This window comes from Borostomias antarcticus (assembly GCF_949987555.1).
Source record: "Borostomias antarcticus genome assembly, chromosome: 1".
NCBI lineage: Eukaryota > Metazoa > Chordata > Actinopteri > Stomiiformes > Stomiidae > Borostomias > Borostomias antarcticus.
The window spans coordinates 15,694,408-15,713,026 of record NC_140234.1 but is presented as its reverse complement, the minus strand read 5'-3'; the positions used below and the strand labels follow the sequence as shown (position 1 = coordinate 15,713,026).

Here is an 18,619-nt window from a genome sequence, read left to right as displayed (position 1 = left end):
TGCAGACTTGATTCACATGAAAAATATGTTCTTTTCAAGTACCAAACAACCCACAACATCCATTCAGGCATAATCATACCATGCAGGAAGGTTCACTTAGGCACCACAGGCACCAGAGATGAAAGAGTGTTGATCATCGGGTAGCACTAAGCTATTGAGCTATCTGGGGAGAGATTCCTCCAAATATCACACATATAATTTCTATAGACAGTAGTAGTAGTAGCAGTAGTAGTAGTAGTAGTAGTAGCAGCAGCAGTAGTAGTAGTAGTAGTAGTAGCAGTAGTAGTAGCAGTAGTAGTAGCAGCAGTGGTAGCAGTAGTAGTAGCAGTAGTAGTAGTAGTAGTAGTAGCAGTAGTAGTAGTAGTAGTAGTAGTAGTAGCAGTAGTAGTAGTAGTAGTAGTAGTAGCAGTAGTAGTAGTAGTAGTAGTAGTAGTAGTAGCAGTAGTAGTAGTAGCAGTAGTAGTAGTAGCAGTAGTAGTAGCAGTAGTAGTAGCAGTAGTAGTAGTAGTAGTAGTAGCAGTAGTAGTAGTAGTAGTAGTAGTAGTAGTAGTACTAGTAGCGATATATCAAGATCAAATATCCATAAATCTTATGAGTCCTTCCAAGTTTGAAATATGACCTAGGTTTAGTTTGCCCCTATAGCATAGATAGGTCGAAGCTGTCCTCTACTGTAGGCTATGTTGCGTGTAGTAGAGTTAGTTGGCTCATTGTTTGAGGAGACCCCTTTAGTAGGGTACAAGAGGCGTCCCCCCTGCGCAACGTCACCGAGAGGAGGGAGGGGCTAGGCTTCCCCCACTAGGCTACTTATACAGATTCCGGCAGATGGTTGGGAAAGTTTAGAAGCGCTTCTTTTGAGCGTCTCTCTACTCTCCGACAGCCTCTCCTTTGTAACGGACCTATACCGAGGCATCGGCACAATGCCTTCCGAATTCCTAACTCCGTTTCTGGAACTGGACGAGGAGTTCTGCAAGGTAAAATACATGATATGGAAGATATTCATATACGGGAAAGTTTTCTTCATGGCTTCATATCGCTATGAGTTCATTTTACTTTAATCTTAATTCTAATGTAGCGTCTGTAAACATTTATATACACATTTGGAACTTTTATGGGGAACAGATTGTTTCGAAACGTGTTTAAGACTAACGTTAAATGAAAGTTCAATTCTTAGCGTAGCCTACTAAACCCTCTCATGCTTGGCAACCTGTGCGTAAAAATAGCCTAGGCTGCTTTAACTTTTGAACATGTGTGTCAGTGTGTGTGTGTTTACAGTCTGTTGGAAACAATCTAAAGATAACTAAACTGGCTTTGTCTAGTTCACCGATCTTGGAATGTGACTCTGTTCTCTTGTGTGACAGAATTTCCGCGGTCTGGACATGACAGATGGCGTCTCATCCAGCACTCCCAGGCAGCGCGTGGTGGGGTTCCAGCGCAGGCACTCGCTGTGCCCGGTCACCCTCCCCAACTCCAAGTTCAACAACGCCGGCGTGGAGCCCATCGGCGAACCCACCTGCTGGCCTCTCGGCACCGGGAGCCAGCATTGGGACCGGGAGTTCCAGCAGCTGCCCCGTTCCTCTCTCAACCACATCCCCTTCCGCGTGGACCGCTCTGTCAGTATGATCGAGGGCAATAGCGGCCTGGGCTCGTGCGAGCACCAGCTGCCCGCCCCCCCTCCCCTGATGCCCCCTCCAGGGCTGAGCATCAGCACCAGCTCCCTGTCCCCCTCCAAGTCCCTGGCCCCCCCCGCCCTGTCCCTCTCCACCCGCTACAAGACGGAGCTGTGCCGCACCTTCGAGGAGAGCGGCATCTGCAAGTACGGTGCCAAGTGTCAGTTTGCCCACGGCATGGACGAGCTGCGAGGCCTCAGCCGCCACCCCAAGTACAAGACCGAGCCGTGCCGCACCTTCCACACCATCGGCTTCTGCCCGTACGGCGCCCGCTGCCACTTCGTCCACAACAACGAGGAGCAGAACGCCGCGCCGCCCTCGCGCACCCGGACCAGGGAGCGCCCTCAGCTGCTCCGCCAAAGCATAAGCTTCGCAGGCTTCTCCTCTTTCTCCTCCTGTTCCTCCTCCTCCTCCCCACAGTCCCTGACAGGCTTCCATCCGCTGGAGGAGCCTCCGCTGTTCTCCCGCGCCGCCTCCGTCTCCCCCCCTCCCTCCGCGTGCAGCCCGGAGCTCCTCTCCCCTCTCTTCCCGGAGCCCAGGGCCCTCAAGCACGGCTGCCCCTTCTCGGGAGACCTGGGGGGCGACCGGCTTGGCACCGCGCGCTTCTGCGCCGTCACTGACTCCTCCTCCTCTGAGTGCCAGGGCGGGCCCAAGGCGCCGGCGGTCCAGAGGTGCCAGCTCCAGCTCATCCAGCAGCAGCAGCGGCGACAGGCCTTCTCCTTCACGGGGCTCCCCGCCCTGCAGCGCTGCTCCTCAGCAGACTCCCTGGAGGACCAGGAGGGCTACAGCAGCTCCAGCAGCCTGAGCGGCTCCGAGTCCCCCAACTTCGAGGGCCGCCGGTTGCCCATCTTCAGCCGCCTGTCCGTGTCGGACGACTAGATCGCCGGTCTGTCTTTTTAAGTCGCCTAACGTTTGTGCATATTGCATCGTTCCTCCTCGGCCTAGCGGACGCAGCTCTGCTCTGTGTTGTGAAGTTCTGGCCAGTGCCGGTGATGACCAAGGCCTTTATCAGAACCCATGTATACTGTTGTATATCCGAATTCACTACTGAAGGGTACCTCGCCGCCCTATCCTGGGTGATGAGGAAGTTCTGTGTAGGAATTTTCTGTACCCATGTATGTATATATAATATAAAGGGTCCGTGGTGTTATGGGACTAACTGTTTTTTGCAGATGCGTGTAGATGCAGACGTGCTTCGCAGTTCCACAGTCCCAGTGGTTTGTCCTGTAGATGTACACCCTCCAGTGTGTAACCAAAGCTCCCCCCAATGTACTGTACCCAGGAAGTAGCCTTTAGTAAAGGTGTCTAATTCGCAGTATTATAATCCTCTTAGTCTAACCTGTTCTTAGTTATTTATTGATTTTGTATGTTTTTCAGATGTTTTTCTTCTATTCGATTGTGTTTTGCATTTGTATACAGTGCAGATTAATAATGTTTACTTAGCCCACGGTCTGCTTGGTTTGAGCTATTTTATAGCTTTAAGTTCTTATGAAAAAAACAACACATTTACCTTACAGAAGTGTTGATGCTGGCAGCACTGCTGGCCACTGTTCGGCTACATAAGTGAGACAAATACTGTTAGCCTGCTCAATCAATAAGCACTAACTCAGTCTCAGTGAATCTAGTAGGTGGGCTCTCCAGTGGCTCAGGGTGACAGCAGTGTGCTCTCGCGCTTTTCTCACACTCACACTGTCTTTCATGATCTCTTTCTTTCTCCTGGCCAGGCAGCACTCTCTCCTTTAGAGTTCACATGTGTTTATGTTGCTTGATTCTTGATTCAGACGTCAACACAATTCTGTGATATTAGGTAATAACATAGACAAACATTTTAGTAACTTTATTGTTGTTTATTTGAGTTGCTACAGTGACAATGTATGAGTGTCATAGGTTATAGGTCATAGGTCATAGCCATCCTGGTCTCTTGCACGCTTTAGGTGACTCGCAAAATCTACGACTTACTTTGTATGTTTGTTTATTTTTAACCTTGAAATCGCCTTTAGTGAGCCATGAGTGTATTGTGGTGTGGCTATGTTCAGCTAGTGAGGACTGGGATTGTCTTGACCTTAAGCCTTAACGTGACTGCAAATAAACAAGGCTTTGCATTTGTTAACTTAAATACCTATTTATTTTGTTTTTTAAAGTGAAAAGAAGTATGTTTTTCTTGTTTCTTTATATAATTTAAGTGTATTGTTTACATTCCATGGGATGTAAAATCCCTGTGTGTATCTTAATATATTTGTACCCATTTGGTTTAAAATAAAACTCTTTGAATAAAACAATCTCACTTGTCTCTCTGAGGAGAATCAAATCATTAGTCTTACTGCTGTATTTCCTACCCTTAAAGTTAAATTACTTAAGATTAGACAATCTATAACATTCACCAATATATCAAAGCTTCTTCATTCCCACAGTTCTTCTTCATGGGTGATATATAATGTCTTCAGTTTTAATGAAACTCCACTTAATAGAATGCATTTACAACAGATGCTTGAACAAAAACGAACTGACTGCACAATGAAACATGATAATTGTTACTGATTTCAATCCCTTCTTTAGTCGCCCAAAGACAGAAGGAGACAGAAGTGACTGTGTGTGTGTGCGTGTGTGTGTGTGTGTGTGTGTGTGTGTGCGCGCGATTGTGTTTGTATTGTTAGTCTTTGTGCTGGCATTCTGTTGCTAGCAGACTGAAGACATCCCACCGCTGAAGAAGGACAGACAATAGCTCGCTGCTCCCATCTATAGGGGCCGTGGGGAGGGGAGGGGTGGGGTGTTGCTGGGAGAAATACGGGGCCAAGGGCCACTCTTCGCTGAGCAAGGCTTTTGTGAGTCTGCCCTCTCTGTCTAACCAACATCTGTATGGTAATATGAGCCATGGAAATGGGCCGAGGCTGTGGAGAGTGATTAGCAAGACCATGGAGCAGTCAGGGGCCAGGCCCAGATTTATTATGGAGGCTTAATGTCCCAACTGTTTACCATGGGATGGAGAGGGAAGTAGCAGGAGGAAAAAAATAACAGAGAACAGAGAATTGGAGAGAAACATTTAATGCCTCTATTTGTTTACAACTTTTTAAGTTGTTAATGTTGTTAATGTTTGTCTCATTGTTTCTTTAATTGTGTTTTTTTTTGTCATTTATATTTTCATTTTGCACTTGCCTTGACAATGGAAACATATGTTTCCCATTGTTATAAAGTAATTTGAATTGAATTAATCTCAATTCAATTGAGAGAGGCAGAGAGAGAGAGAGAGAGAGAGAGAGAGAGAGAGAGAGAGAGAGAGAGAGAGAGAGAGAGAGAGAGAGAAAGAGAGGTTAGCTTGATTTTTTAGTAAAGAGGAATGGCTAGCCAGCTACTAGCTTGGTGTTTTAGTTAAGAGGAATGGCTAGCCAGCCACTAGCTTGATGTTTTAGTAAAGAGGAATGGCTAGCCAGCCACTAGCTTGATGTTTTAGTAAACAGGAATGGCTAGCCAGCTACTAGCTTGATGTTTTAGTAAAGAGGAATGGCTAGCCAGCTACTAGCTTGATGTTTTAGTAAACAGGAATGGCTAGCCAGCCACTAGCTTGATGTTTTAGTGAAGAGGAATGGCTAGCCAGCCACTAGCTTGATGTTTTAGTAAAGAGGAATGGCTAGCCAGCCACTAGCTTGATGTTTTAGTAAAGAGGAATGGCTAGCCAGCTACTAGCTTGATGTTTTAGTAAAGAGGAATGGCTAGCCAGCCACTAGCTTGATGTTGTAGTAAAGAGGAATGGCTAGCCAGCTACTAGCTTGATGTTTTAGTTAAGAGGAATGGCTAGCCAGCCACTAGCTTGATGTTTTAGTAAAGAGGAATGGCTAGCCAGCCACTAGCTTGATGTTTTAGTAAACAGGAATGGCTAGCCAGCTACTAGCTTGATGTTTTAGTAAAGAGGAATGGCTAGCCAGCTACTAGCTTGATGTTTTAGTAAACAGGAATGGCTAGCCAGCCACTAGCTTGATGTTTTAGTGAAGAGGAATGGCTAGCCAGCCACTAGCTTGATGTTTTAGTAAAGAGGAATGGCTAGCCAGCCACTAGCTTGATGTTTTAGTAAAGAGGAATGGCTAGCCAGCTACTAGCTTGATGTTTTAGTAAAGAGGAATGGCTAGCCAGCTACTAGCTTGATGTTTTAGTAAAGAGGAATGGCTAGCCAGCCACTAGCTTGATGTTGTAGTAAAGAGGAATGGCTAGCCAGCCACTAGCTTGATGTTTTAGTAAAGAGGAATGGCTAGCCAGCCACTAGCTTGATGTTGTAGTAAAGAGGAATGGCTAGCCAGCTAGTAGCTTGATGTTTTAGTAAAAAGGGATTGGCTAGCCAGCCACTAGCTTGATGTTTTAGTAAAGAGGAATGGCTAGCCAGCCACTAGCTTGATGTTGTAGTAAAGAGGAATGGCTAGCCAGCCACTAGCTTGATGTTTTAGTAAAGAGGAATGGCTAGCCAGCCACTAGCTTGATGTTGTAGTAAAGAGGAATGGCTAGCCAGCCACTAGCTTGATGTTTTAGTAAAAAGGGATTGGCTAGCCAGCTACTAGCTTGATGTTTTAGTTAAGAGGAATGGCTAGCCAGCCACTAGCTTGATGTTTTAGTAAAGAGGAATGGCTAGCCAGCTACTAGCTTGATGTTTTAGTAAAGAGGAATGGCTAGCCAGCCACTAGCTTGATGTTTTAGTAAAGAGGAATGGCTAGCCAGCTACTAGCTTGATGTTTTAGTTAAGAGGAATGGCTAGCCAGCTACTAGCTTGATGTTTTAGTTAAGAGGAATGGCTAGCCAGCCACTAGCTTGATGTTTTAGTAAAGAGGAATGGCTAGCCAGCTACTAGCTTGATGTTTTAGTTAAGAGGAATGGCTAGCCAGCCACTAGCTTGATGTTTTAGTAAAGAGGAATGGCTAGCCAGCTACTAGCTTGATGTTTTAGTTAAGAGGAATGGCTAGCCAGCTACTAGCTTGATGTTTTAGTTAAGAGGAATGGCTAGCCAGCCACTAGCTTGATGTTTTAGTAAAGAGGAATGGCTAGCCAGCTACTAGCTTGATGTTTTAGTTAAGAGGAATGGCTAGCCAGCTACTAGCTTGATGTTTTAGTAAAGAGGAATGGCTAGCCAGCCACTAGCTTGATGTTTTAGTAAAGAGGAATGGCTAGCCAGCTACTAGCTTGATGTTTTAGTTAAGAGGAATGGCTAGCCATTCCTTCACACTCGTGAGTGTTCAGAGAGTGACTCGTGAGTATTCAGAGTGACTCGTGAGTGTTCAGAGAGTGACTCGTGAGTGTTCAGAGTGACTCGTGAGTGTTCAGAGAGTGACTCGTGAGTGTTCAGAGAGTGACTCGTGAGTGTTCAGAGAGTGACTCGTGAGTATTCAGAGTGACTCGTGAGTGTTCAGAGAGTGACTCGTGAGTGTTCAGAGTGACTCGTGAGTGTTCAGAGTGACTCGTGAGTGTTCAGAGAGTGACTCGTGAGTGTTCAGAGTGACTCGTGAGTGTTCAGAGAGTGACTCGTGAGTGTTCAGAGTGACTCGTGAGTGTTCAGAGAGTGACTCGTGAGTGTTCAGAGTGACTCGTGAGTGTTCAGAGAGTGACTCGTGAGTATTCAGAGTGACTCGTGAGTGTTCAGAGAGTGACTCGTGAGTGTTCAGAGTGACTCGTGAGTGTTCAGAGAGTGACTCGTGAGTGTTCAGAGTGACTCGTGAGTGTTCAGAGAGTGACTCGTGAGTGTTCAGAGTGACTCGTGAGTGTTCAGAGAGTGACTCGTGAGTGTTCAGAGAGTGACTTGTGAGTGTTCAGAGAGTGACTCGTGAGTGTTCAGAGTGACTCGTGAGTGTTCAGAGTGACTCGTGAGTGTTCAGAGTGACTCGTGAGTGTTCAGAGAGTGACTCGTGAGTGTTCAGTGACTTGTGAGTGTTAAGAGTGACTTGTGAGTGTTCAGAGAGTGACTTGTGAGTGTTCAGAGTGACTTGTGAGTGTTCAGAGAGTGACTCGTGAGTGTTCAGTGACTTGTGAGTGTTCAGAGAGTGACTCGTGAGTGTTCAGAGAGTGACTCGTGAGTGTTCAGAGAGTGACTCGTGAGTGTAGCCTGCCGCTGACACTTTCAGGTTGATCAGAGTAACACACTCTCTTACACAGTAGAAATGCTGCCATCTTGTGTCCACCAATACATACTGCACCTTATTCATGCACTTACAGTAGCCTACTTTTTCAAGTTGTGATATACCACATTCTGTTCAGTGAAACAGAAATCCCCAGTATAATTCTAGTCATGATCCATAGCCTTTTCATTAAAAAAAAACACTGTATTAAACCGGTACTGATAACCAAAACTCTTGTATTGATAACCAAAACACTGCTATTGATAACCAAAACACTTGGTATTGAAAAAACACCTGTAATATGTTGATCTATATTTGAGTGAATTAAGTGTGAATTATTCCTGTGGTAGTCCTTTTGGCCACATGAGGTCAGGGTATATGTATGACGAATCCTCAACAGTTAGTCGGGGGTAAGTGGGCACTAGGTCAGGGTCAATTGGCTACCAAATTGGGTGAAAATGGGATACAATCCTAAAATAAATGCACAAGAGATTGAATGGGTTCTAAATTGGCCCATTCTACACCCCTCCACCGAGTTTCATGAAAAGCAGTCTGGTAGTTTTTCTAGTCCAAAAAATGAATGGAGGTGAATGGCCGTCTGGGGCAGTGCGGTGCACTCTGGGCTCTCCCCCACATACCCCATTCTAAACCCTGTGTCTCTAGCACCCCCTCACAGAGAGCTGGCTTCGTTCTGAGTTTTGTTTTAATTTGTGGATCTGGGCCATGATTCAGATCTGCTCTAAAATGGAATGGGTTAGGGTTAGTGGCCCATGATACACCCCTCCACCAAGTTTCATAAAAATCGGTTCAGTAGTTTTTGCATAGTCATAGTCTAAAAAGTGAGTGTAGGCGAATGGCCAGTCCAGCTGTGTTTGGACGGCTCGTGGATCCAACATGTGATTCGGATCCGTTCCAAAATGTAAGGGTTTGTAAGTTTGCCCATGATACACCCCCACACGAGTTTCATGAAAATCGGTTAGGTAGTTTTTGCATAATCCAGGTTCAAAAAATGAATGGAGGTGAATGGACGGCCGCATTTGGGTGGCCCGTGGACCTAACCTGTGCTTTGGATCTGCACCAACATTGAATGGGTTCTAGTTCTAGAAGAACGCACGCACGCCAACACCGCACACCAAAACCCAACACCGCACACCAAAACCCAACACCGCACGCACACCACCGAAAACATTACCTCTTGCCCTGCGCTGTTGCTGGGGCGGATGTAAAAATAAAACGTTGTTGAAAGGTTGTTATAGGCTACAAAAGAACGGTCAACATTTCCTAAATTCCCGAGCTTACCTTCCCATGGTAAAATTCAAATGTATTATGCTGTGTTGCAATTGTATTGCTGCTACTATCATGTGTGCTATGTGCTCTTAATGTTGCATATGCCACTTGAAATTGGCAAGCGTTCGTGTTTGCATGTTTCAACAATGACAGCCTTTAGTTTGTGTGTGTGTGTGTGCGTGTGTGTGTGTGTGTGTGTGCGTGTGTGTGCATGTGTGTGTGTGCATGTGCATGTGTGTGTGTGGGAGCCTGGGTGGATGGGTTGGTGTTACAGTAATTATCATAACTCCTGGGAGCTACTGTTTGAGACAGTTATCAGGAAATGCATTGAAAATAAATGCCAGTTGAGGACTTTGGGCATTGGACTGGACCTTTATGCACATTTTGGTGATTTTTCATGCATGGGAAGTCAAACGTTCTAGGAAGAAGATTCAGAAGTGCTAACAGTACGCCTTTATGCTAATATGGATATCTTAATAGCAACACTATAGCTTACAATCATAAACCGTTTTTATTATTAAAATCTGTTTTTATTTCATATATTTTTCCTCCTCCACCTCCTCCATCGCCTCTTCCCGAGCCAGAGAGAGAGAGCGAGAGAGAGAGAGGAGGACATCTCCCTCTCTCGCCCTGGCTCTCTCTCAGTGGGCCAGAGAGAGAGAGAGGAGAAGGAGATATCATCAAGTTAACTTTTGTTAAGTTAGTTTGATTTGAGATATTCCAGTTGGATATTTGCGCTTGTTATTCGTGTATTCCCCAAAATGGTCTCATTTTGTTCATGGCTGCACAAGATACACCTTTTATTTTGTCCAATTACATCTCAAAATATTTTATATGATTTTTATGGTCATTTTTACACCTTATATTTTCAATAGCTTTGGGACCACATGACCAGAATATCTAAAATTAGTCTCATTTTGTTCAAGGTCAATTGCTGCACAGGACACAACTTTTGGTTTGTTCAATTACATCTCAAAATATTTATATGATTTTTATGGTCATTTTTACACCTTTCTTTTCAATAGCTCTGGGACCACATGACCAGAATACCTATTTTGGGGTGTTTTGGTCACATGGTCCCAGAGCTATTGAAAAGAAACAGTCTAAAAATGATTCATATAAAATAATGTGAGATGAAATTGGAAATATTAAAAGGTGTATCTTGAGCATATAATGTCCCTGAACAATATGAGCCTATGTTGGGGTGTCTTGGTCACGTGGTCCCAGAGCTATTGAAAATATAAGGTGTAAAAATGACCATAAAAATCATAAATAATATTTTGAGATGAACAATGTAGATGAGATGTAATTGAACAAACCAAAAGGTGTAGCCTATGATCTGTGATTGAAATATTTTAGTAATGTTTTCAGTTATTGCATTGTCAAAACACTGAGCTCTTTGACTACAACATGACTAGAATGGACATATCAAATCATTGTGTTAACATGTTAAGCAGGGGACATAAGCTCTCCTTTTTTTTCTTAGGTATCCAAAGAGTTGCTGTCTTTAAAAGAGCATGCCGAGCAGCACAATGAGGATCAAAGACAGTTTTGATTCCATTTCACTATGTATTGTTGGCCATAAATTACGCTGACACGTTTCAAGCCTTTGTCAAAGCATGTCTTTGGGTGTAGGGTGCAGCCTAGATGATATATATCACAGGTAAGACAACTCAATCACTCATACAATCAATTGGTCACTCCAACAATACTGGCATGCATGCAGACTGCAGTATGAAAAATGTCTCTTTTCACTTAAAAACCTCCTTTGATGAAGACATCGGGAACACATTAGATATGTCTATGTACAGTACAAGTGTTAGAAAGGGGAATACCCCTCTTTACAGTGCAAAACTATAGGGATCAGTGCATCAGTAGTACAGTTGTACATTTGTAACCATAGTGACTGACCTCTCATGGCAGACAGGCCTCAACACTGACTACACTGACCTCCTCCCCCTGCACCTCTGAGCCCCGAACTCACATCCTGTCAACAACAAGCCCATCTCCTGGAGTGACACAGAGGTGGTCAGAGTCTTTGGAACACTCTGCGGGATCTTGACACACACACACACACTTGGTGGCTGATTCTGAAATGAAAAATGAGAATTACAGGGTCAAGTCACACACACACACACACACACACAGACAAGTAAGGTAGTCAAACACAGTGAGGTCTAAAATAGCATACTCCACTCGATACATAACTACAGTACACAGGGTCCCATTCTGGCCCTCCTTTTGTGCTATACAGTATTGGTTTACCTTGAGCATGTGGGAACCTTTTCTGGGGCCCAGGCCACAGACATACTGGATCAGACTCTGGGTGTAGGGGTGGGATATGGCTTGGTTCACATCCATACCCACCTCATTGACCCGGTTGATGAACTTGCAGTAAAGAGCATTCAGCAGGACCTCCACCAGGTAGTCCTGCAGGAAGGCATAGTACTAACAGCTTCGTAAAAGGCTCAGTTGATAGAGGCTACAGAGAACCAACCAGTGTGTTCATGCTACAGCTCAATGTGGATGAATGCCCATTACCGGCATAACAGAGGGCCCGTTACCTGCAGGGGATGGAGTTTGAAACACTGGATCTCTTCATCACTGCTGCAGCATTTGATGACAAGGGTGCGCTGTTCCACTTTTGGACTTGGTGGCTGAATTAATCTCTGTAGTAAAATTGCTTGATCTCCTAAAAGTAAGTCTCATCTCCATATCTGCGCAGCACAGATGATAAAATCACTTTGCGCAGGGCTGTATTTACAGCAGAGCATAAAAGGACATCCTTTAGCCGGGTCACACTCACCTCATTACTGAACTGTGATGTTGTAGCTTATGTCTTATACAATTATCTTAAACAAGTTATGAATGTACAAACAAAAAAAAAGTATATCCAAAGTCTGTACCTCTAAATCACCTGTGTCGAGTGGGCGTATTCCACATCAGGCATCCATGATACAACAATTAATGACCACTATTATGTTAATATTTACCTGTAAACGGGTCACCGATGCTGGTGAAGCTTTTTGGTTCACTTTGTGGTGGCAATAGAATTATTCCTGGTCGGCTCCAATACAATACGAACATGAGTGAATTATTTGTCACAAATGCAATGCCCATATCCCGCCACTAGAGGCGCGATACCAACTTCCCGCTTGACCAATGTGTCGTTACCATGTGCTCTAGTTTCTGCTCGCGTGTTGGTTGCTGCATGCCTATTGGTTGTGTTGATGTGCAGCATGGAGCTATAAAAGAGGCTACGTGTGAAGTCTAGCGTGCGTGAGTCGACCGCTGATGGAAGAATATCTGTCCACGTGAGCTGCATGCCTCACCCACCTGAGGAAGGCGGCTAAAACGGTAAGTGTAATGTAGCCTAATCACCTCATTCATTTGAAAAATGATTGGCAGGGTTGCCAAGTCAGAAATCAAAAATCTCTGTTTTAAATCCAGGCTGTAAACATAAAACAATAAAAGGTGAATATTTTGAAAGGACATGTTAACTTTTTGCTTTGCTTTTGCTTTCTGGTGTGAAACATTGATCAACACTGCACTGATCAATACTTTTTATTCATCAAGTTATCAAGAGCACAACACAAGTCAGTGTCATACTTAGCATGTAATTAAAAAGCACTTAAGACATATCAGAACAATTCTTTATTACCTTCTCTGGCTTTGTCCAGACAATAAACTCGTTCCATTCCACAAAAATCCTCTGCCCTCTAAAAGCTTTTAGACATTGTGGTTGTTGAGAGTAAATACTTATAAAACAAAAACAGTCCCATGCAGCTAGTCTGATAGACCAGCCAAATGTGAGTGCAAAAGACCAGACCAACACACAAGGCCAAAGCAACACATAGATGAAACACTATCAGTCATATATCAAGTATCCACTGTTTCTCACAAGGGATGCTAGAGCCACATCTCTACCCTTGACTCAGATTCAAATCTCAGTTGGAAAAACAATCAGGTGATGCCCCAAAGATTACACCATCCTAGCCAAAAAAGGGAAACGGTAACTTAGTCAGCTTCGCTTGAGTGTTAGGTGATAGTGTTAAGTGAAATCATGCCACAATAAGTAGCGTAAGTCAGGAGTTGAAGTGGAAATATGATTTCACTTTTCTAAATGACAATGTTCATTTTTCATAGTATGCTTCAGTCGGTGCTGCAAATATTTTTGACTTACAAAAGTACAAATAAGATGTTTTAAAATCATCAGGCCATTTGAATGGGGGAGAGATGCATTCTCATGCGAAATGGCTTCTCAATATTAAATGAACAGTGTTGGTAACGAAATGTTACAATGTGCTTCTTCCATCCTTGGCTCAGACGAAGCTTCGGAGATTCACAGACCAGAGCAAGATCTAAAACACATAAGCCTACACAAGCAAAGACTTACAAAACATAATTAACAAAGAATTACAATGTACAAAATAACATGAAAAGCCACGTCAATGATAATATAATTTTCTAGGCAATTACATGAAAAAGAATGGTATCAAAGACAGTTCATCAACAGTGTGCTATGAGACGAGACCCGGCGATACTCTTCCTCTCTTCCTCTGTGGTTCTATTTCAGCTGTGCAAGTCAATGCATCGGAGTAGAGATGGTGGTTGAAGGGGAGGGTTCTGAATATTCTTGTTTCTCGAGTACCAGACACCTTCACCCCAATCTGAGCGGGATGCTTGGGACGACCTGAACCCTTACATCTGATTCTTAACCCTTAGCCCTCCTAACATTATGCAGGTCGTCTGCAGGATCACATTTAGGTACCCCACCTCCCCCAACACACACACACACACAGACACACACCTCACCGACCATCCTGGATTCAGTTTCTAGTCCTGACCCTATCGCACCAGGTGGTAGGTGAGCCAGTACATGAAGATGGGCTGGACACCGGCGATGGCCATGGTCAGGTACATCCTCAGCTGGTTCCGGGCCCCTCGGACCAGAACCCCCTCTGCTGCTGCCTCTGACAGGAGTTTCAGACGCAACGTACGGATCTGGAGAGGGAGGGGCACAGAGAAGGACAGGGGGTCAGACTAGCAGAGAGACAGGCAGACGGAGATGGACACACAAACATACGCAGACAGACAGGCAAGACAAACAAAGATATGCAGAAAGATGCACAAAGACTGACAGGCAGGAAGTGGTCTGTCCATCCCGCCACTTACCATGAAGACAAAGATGGAGGAGCAGCACCAGAGCAGCGTGAGGTAATATCCTGTCCGCCCAAACAGCAAGCCTGCCACCACGCCTACTATCATCCTGCACACATGACACAACAACACGGCCAATCAGCGATCAACACTCCAGTCGAACAACGACCAATACACCAATCGATGTGAGCGGTACAGGTCAATAGATCACAGCTCTACAGCAGTTCTCTCGCCATCGGTTCCAACCCTGGACAGACGGGGGGGGGGGGGGGGCTGTATCTGTCTTATCTAGCCCCCCCCACACACACACACACACACACAATCCTTACCCGACGTATTTGTATCCGGAGAAGGCCACCAGGTCAATGGTGGTGAGGTCCGTGTTGACGGTGACGAGGTAGAGGCTGAGGAGGACGGCCAGGACCTCCATGATCAGCCAGACCAGCGCAGAGCTGGCCTGCATGCCCAGGATCTCTGGGGAAAACCTGGGGGATGACAGGGGATGGATGAGGAAGTGGGAGGATGGATGGAAGGAGGGTTGGAGGAGGAAGGATGTAGGGTGTCTCCATGTAGGTGTCCCTGTATGTTTGAGTCATGGGGAGTGTTTACCTATTCTGAGTTCCCAGCGCAAGGCCAGCCACCAGCACGTAGGTGATAAATCCCATGGCTGCAGGGGACAGAGAGAGGCCAGACTGTTTATCTAACATACTAAATCCCATGTCTGCAGGGGACAGAGAGGCCAGCCTCTTTATTTAAAATACTAAATCTCATGTCTGCAGGGGACAGAGGAAAGGCCATTTATCTAACATACTAAATCCCATGTCATGTCTACAGGGGACAGAGGGGCAGGTCTGTTTATCTGACATACTAAATCCCATGGCTACCAGGGTGGGAGAAAGAGCATGTAGGCTTAATACAAAGTTAGTCTACCATACAAGTAACAATGCCAAACTGTGACGATGTTAAACATTGATTCAGACAGGCATACCCTAGTAGATATCAGATATCCAGAGGTGCTGACCAATCAGAGATTACCTGGGATATAGAGGTCTGGTGCGTTGATGTCGAACCGTGGGGCCACAGGGGTGTCCTGCTGGTAGCTTATCTCCCAGTTCTAAATGACAAACACACAAATAAAATAAAATAAACAAGAAAACAATGGATTACCTTGAGTGTGGAGCTTGCAACACCAGGATCAGGCGTGCAACTCTGACCAGGGACATACATCAACATACATGCATTATGCTGGCTGCACACTAGAGGATTTTAGGCCCAATTTTGAAGTTGACAGTGGCCAGGTAGTCAGCTAGGGCTAGAAGCATAGAAGCAAACCCAGAAACCACTCCTTGTGCTCAGATAATTATCTTGTAGGCTAGCCATGACTTCTCTGGTGCATGTTTTTGGTATGTGTATTTTATATTAACAGGCTATATGGGAGCTAAAGCATACAACGCTGCAATCACGCCTATTGCTCACTGGTATAGACTCTGTACAATCCCACAGCACAGTAGGCTATTATGGTGCGTTCGTTTATAACTGGGAGGTGGCAAATTGCGACTTGCTACTAGGAATGATTAAATAAAACGCCGCATGAACTCGCACTTCCTCGTCGCAAATTCGGATATGTTTCTCAGCCCCCAGTTGCCGGCTGATGTCAATATCATATCATATCATCATCGTATCATTCGCTATAGCTCGAATGCACACAGGTCGGAGGTAGGTATTTTGCCACTTGCGACTTGCCACCTCCGACCACAAACGAACGCACCATTAGTATGGAATGGCAGTGGAAGGTCAGAGAATGTATAAAAATGACTTCATTTCTAATGATCACAGGTTTCACTCTCCCCTCCATCTGTGTGTACAGCGTTAGCTTGTCGTAGTCGTTCCTGTATCACGACGGTCCGCCTCCGTGCCTGTTTTGCTCTCAGGTCTCGTTTGATCATGCGAGTTTCTGTGAGATTTCAAGTTCCTTGCCTGGAATTGTTCCATTATAGAGCTGCTGATCGAAGCTAAAGAAAAATCAGGATGACATCCTCCAACTAGGGGGACTGGACCTGAACCTGAGCTACATCTCACAGGGGTTCGCTGGTGTGGTTAATGTCTTACAACTACACTACTGGTACTAATTGTGTAGTCAAGTGTTTTACTATATTACTGGTACTGCTAGTGCAGTCAGTGTTCTACTACATTACTGGTATTACTGGTACAGTCAGTGTTGTACTACATTACTGGTATTACTGCTGCAGTCAGTGCTCTACTACATTACTAGTATTACTGGTACAGTCAGTGTTCTACTACATTACTGGTGTAGAGTGTGGTACCTGGTGCATGTAGGGAAAGACGAGAAGGCCAAGCTTCTTGCCCACGTAGACTGTGTCCACTGCAAAGTAGTACTTGAGCTTGGAAATAGGGATGAAACGATCCAGCTGGACAAATCACAAAGAGAGAGTAAAATACAGAAAATGAGAGAGAAGCTATTTCCTCTGGAGAGACAATATGATTATTTGGTCAGTCAACAGTTCTGCAAAAACAGCACCTAAGCTGACGAGAGAAGACTTACGTTCTTGTCCACCATCTCCTTGCCCTGGCTGGCCAGACTGCTGCCATAGGCCATGGCCAGGTTGGACATGGGGTCTGATAGGAGGGTCTGGCCAGGGAAGACCCCAGCTCCAGGCCCCGCCTCCTGGCCCTGGTACCCCACAGGCTGGGGCCCCAGCCCTGGCCCAGCACTGGTATCCTCAAACAGTCGGCTGGGGTCTGGACCCTCCATGGTGCTGTTCCTCTGTCTCATCTTAGCCTCTGCAGGAGTGGAGAGGAGATAGGGAGAAAGAAAGAACAGTTACAGTACCAGTAGGTAGGGACGGCACTCCTCCCCATTGAGTCCAACAAACTCAAGAGAGAGAGTTGAGAGGAGGCTGCAACAGATCACACTGTATTAATCCCGGGGGGGGTCAGAGCACAGCAGCTGTGATAGAAAATGTACTGAATACAAAAGCAGGAAACAAACAAGTAGGCCTACATAGTATAATAATAGTCATAGAATGAAAGGGGAGAGATCTCAGGCAGCTGTACAGTTTGATGGCTGTTGGCAGAGAGAAGCACCTGAACCGCTCCGTTTTGCACCTGTGAGGGATGAGCGAGCCTGTGGCTGAAGGTGCTCCCTATCTGCCACAGCTCATCATAAAGGGACAAGAGGAGTTAGCTAAGTATCTAGGCTCAGGCCCTCTGGCTAAATAATTTGAGCACTGGCCTACATCTGGGCTAAATGTGGTGCTTTCGCACGAAAATACCCCAAAGGCCCTCCACTAAACGTTAGCACCAGATGAAACTCCTTCTTTGTGATCGTCTGTTTTCTGTCTGGCTTTTCCTATGTTAAATGCTATTATTGTAAGTTGCTTTGGATAAGAGTCAGCGAAAAGACTAATGTCATGTCATATCATAGAACAGGCTCTCTGATATGGGGCACTAGCCAGGGATGAGATTTCAATGAGGAAGCACTGGCTAAATATAATAACCCTAAACCACCAGTTTGGTATAGCCTGCATCTTATTTTGGAAGCAGTGCATTGCAGACATAACAATGTTACTGCTTGTCTGGCAAAGAAAGTAGCTAACGTCAGCAAACGGTTATCTATCTAGCTAACATTAACTGGTGATACACAGCAATGTCACAGGATAACGTTACCTAGCTACAAGTGTGAGTACAAGTCTCAAGTCTGATCTAATCCATTAACCAAAACGTGACCCAGCTATGAATCATATGATGGCATAAGTAATTTAGGCTATAACAGCTGACTGAGAATCTGTGCGACAGTATCGTTAGCTAACGTTAGACCCGGCGTCCAGAGGAGACGAATGTTAGCTAAGCCCAATCGTTCAAAACCGTTAGCTAGCTCAAGTCTAACTTAAACAATTGACAATTTTGGAAAGATACATGGTGTACGTAACCCGGCAACCCCCCCAGGTTTAGCGAGTCGGGGTAATACGATGTTGCTGTTTAGCGCGTCTGCTAACGTTAACGTTCTGTTTAGCTAGCTATGGGGAAAGGTGACGTATGTGGCTAGGCTAGTAGCCAGCTCTACTACTGCTGGTACAAGTACATGGGTCCTGGCAGTGGTAACGTTAGCGAGCTATGGTCGGTTTCAGTAGCGAAGTTGCTTTACTAGCTTGTAGATAGCTAGCTAGTATATTTCAGGCAAAAGCAGAGGAAGATCCCCCGGGTGTCCCAGCTAACTCACGCTGTCTGAATCCCCCGGGTGTCCCAGCTAACTCACGCTGTCTGAGCCCACTGTGTTCCGGCGCGTCATCCATTCGCTCAATCAGCGGCGCGAATAACGTTGTGCAGTAAAAGCGGAAACGGTTGGAACCGCCTCTTGAAATGTCCTCGTTTTATATACCGGTGTAGGTCTAAACT

The 18,619-nt window shown here is 45.3% G+C and overlaps 2 protein-coding genes across 3 annotated transcripts; one reads left to right on the top strand and one right to left on the bottom strand.

The window, feature by feature from the left end:
• The first annotated feature begins 847 nt into the window (after positions 1-847).
• LOC311316404 (mRNA decay activator protein ZFP36L1) lies at positions 848-3,900 on the top strand. Its single transcript, XM_084447245.1, has 2 exons — positions 848-971; positions 1,359-3,900. The coding sequence occupies exons 1-2, from the start codon at positions 918-920 to the stop codon at positions 2,544-2,546; spliced, it is 1,242 nt and encodes a 413-aa protein (XP_084303371.1). The 5' UTR covers positions 848-917; the 3' UTR covers positions 2,547-3,900.
• An 8,780-nt stretch (positions 3,901-12,680) lies between these two features.
• yif1b (Yip1 interacting factor homolog B) lies at positions 12,681-18,560 on the bottom strand. 2 transcript variants are annotated; one of them, XM_084441935.1, is made up of 8 exons: positions 18,480-18,560; positions 16,767-17,005; positions 16,528-16,632; positions 15,239-15,317; positions 14,813-14,870; positions 14,533-14,688; positions 14,219-14,312; positions 12,681-14,047 (listed from the first exon to the last, which is right to left on the bottom strand). In XM_084441935.1, exons 1-8 carry the CDS (start codon positions 18,514-18,516, stop codon positions 13,892-13,894), a joined length of 924 nt encoding a protein of 307 aa, XP_084298061.1. In that variant the 5' UTR covers positions 18,517-18,560; the 3' UTR covers positions 12,681-13,891. The 2 variants fall into 2 exon arrangements, with proteins under 2 accessions (XP_084298061.1, XP_084298062.1); XM_084441936.1 differs by having other exon boundaries at positions 18,444-18,483.
• Between the last annotated feature and the right edge of the window lie 59 nt (positions 18,561-18,619).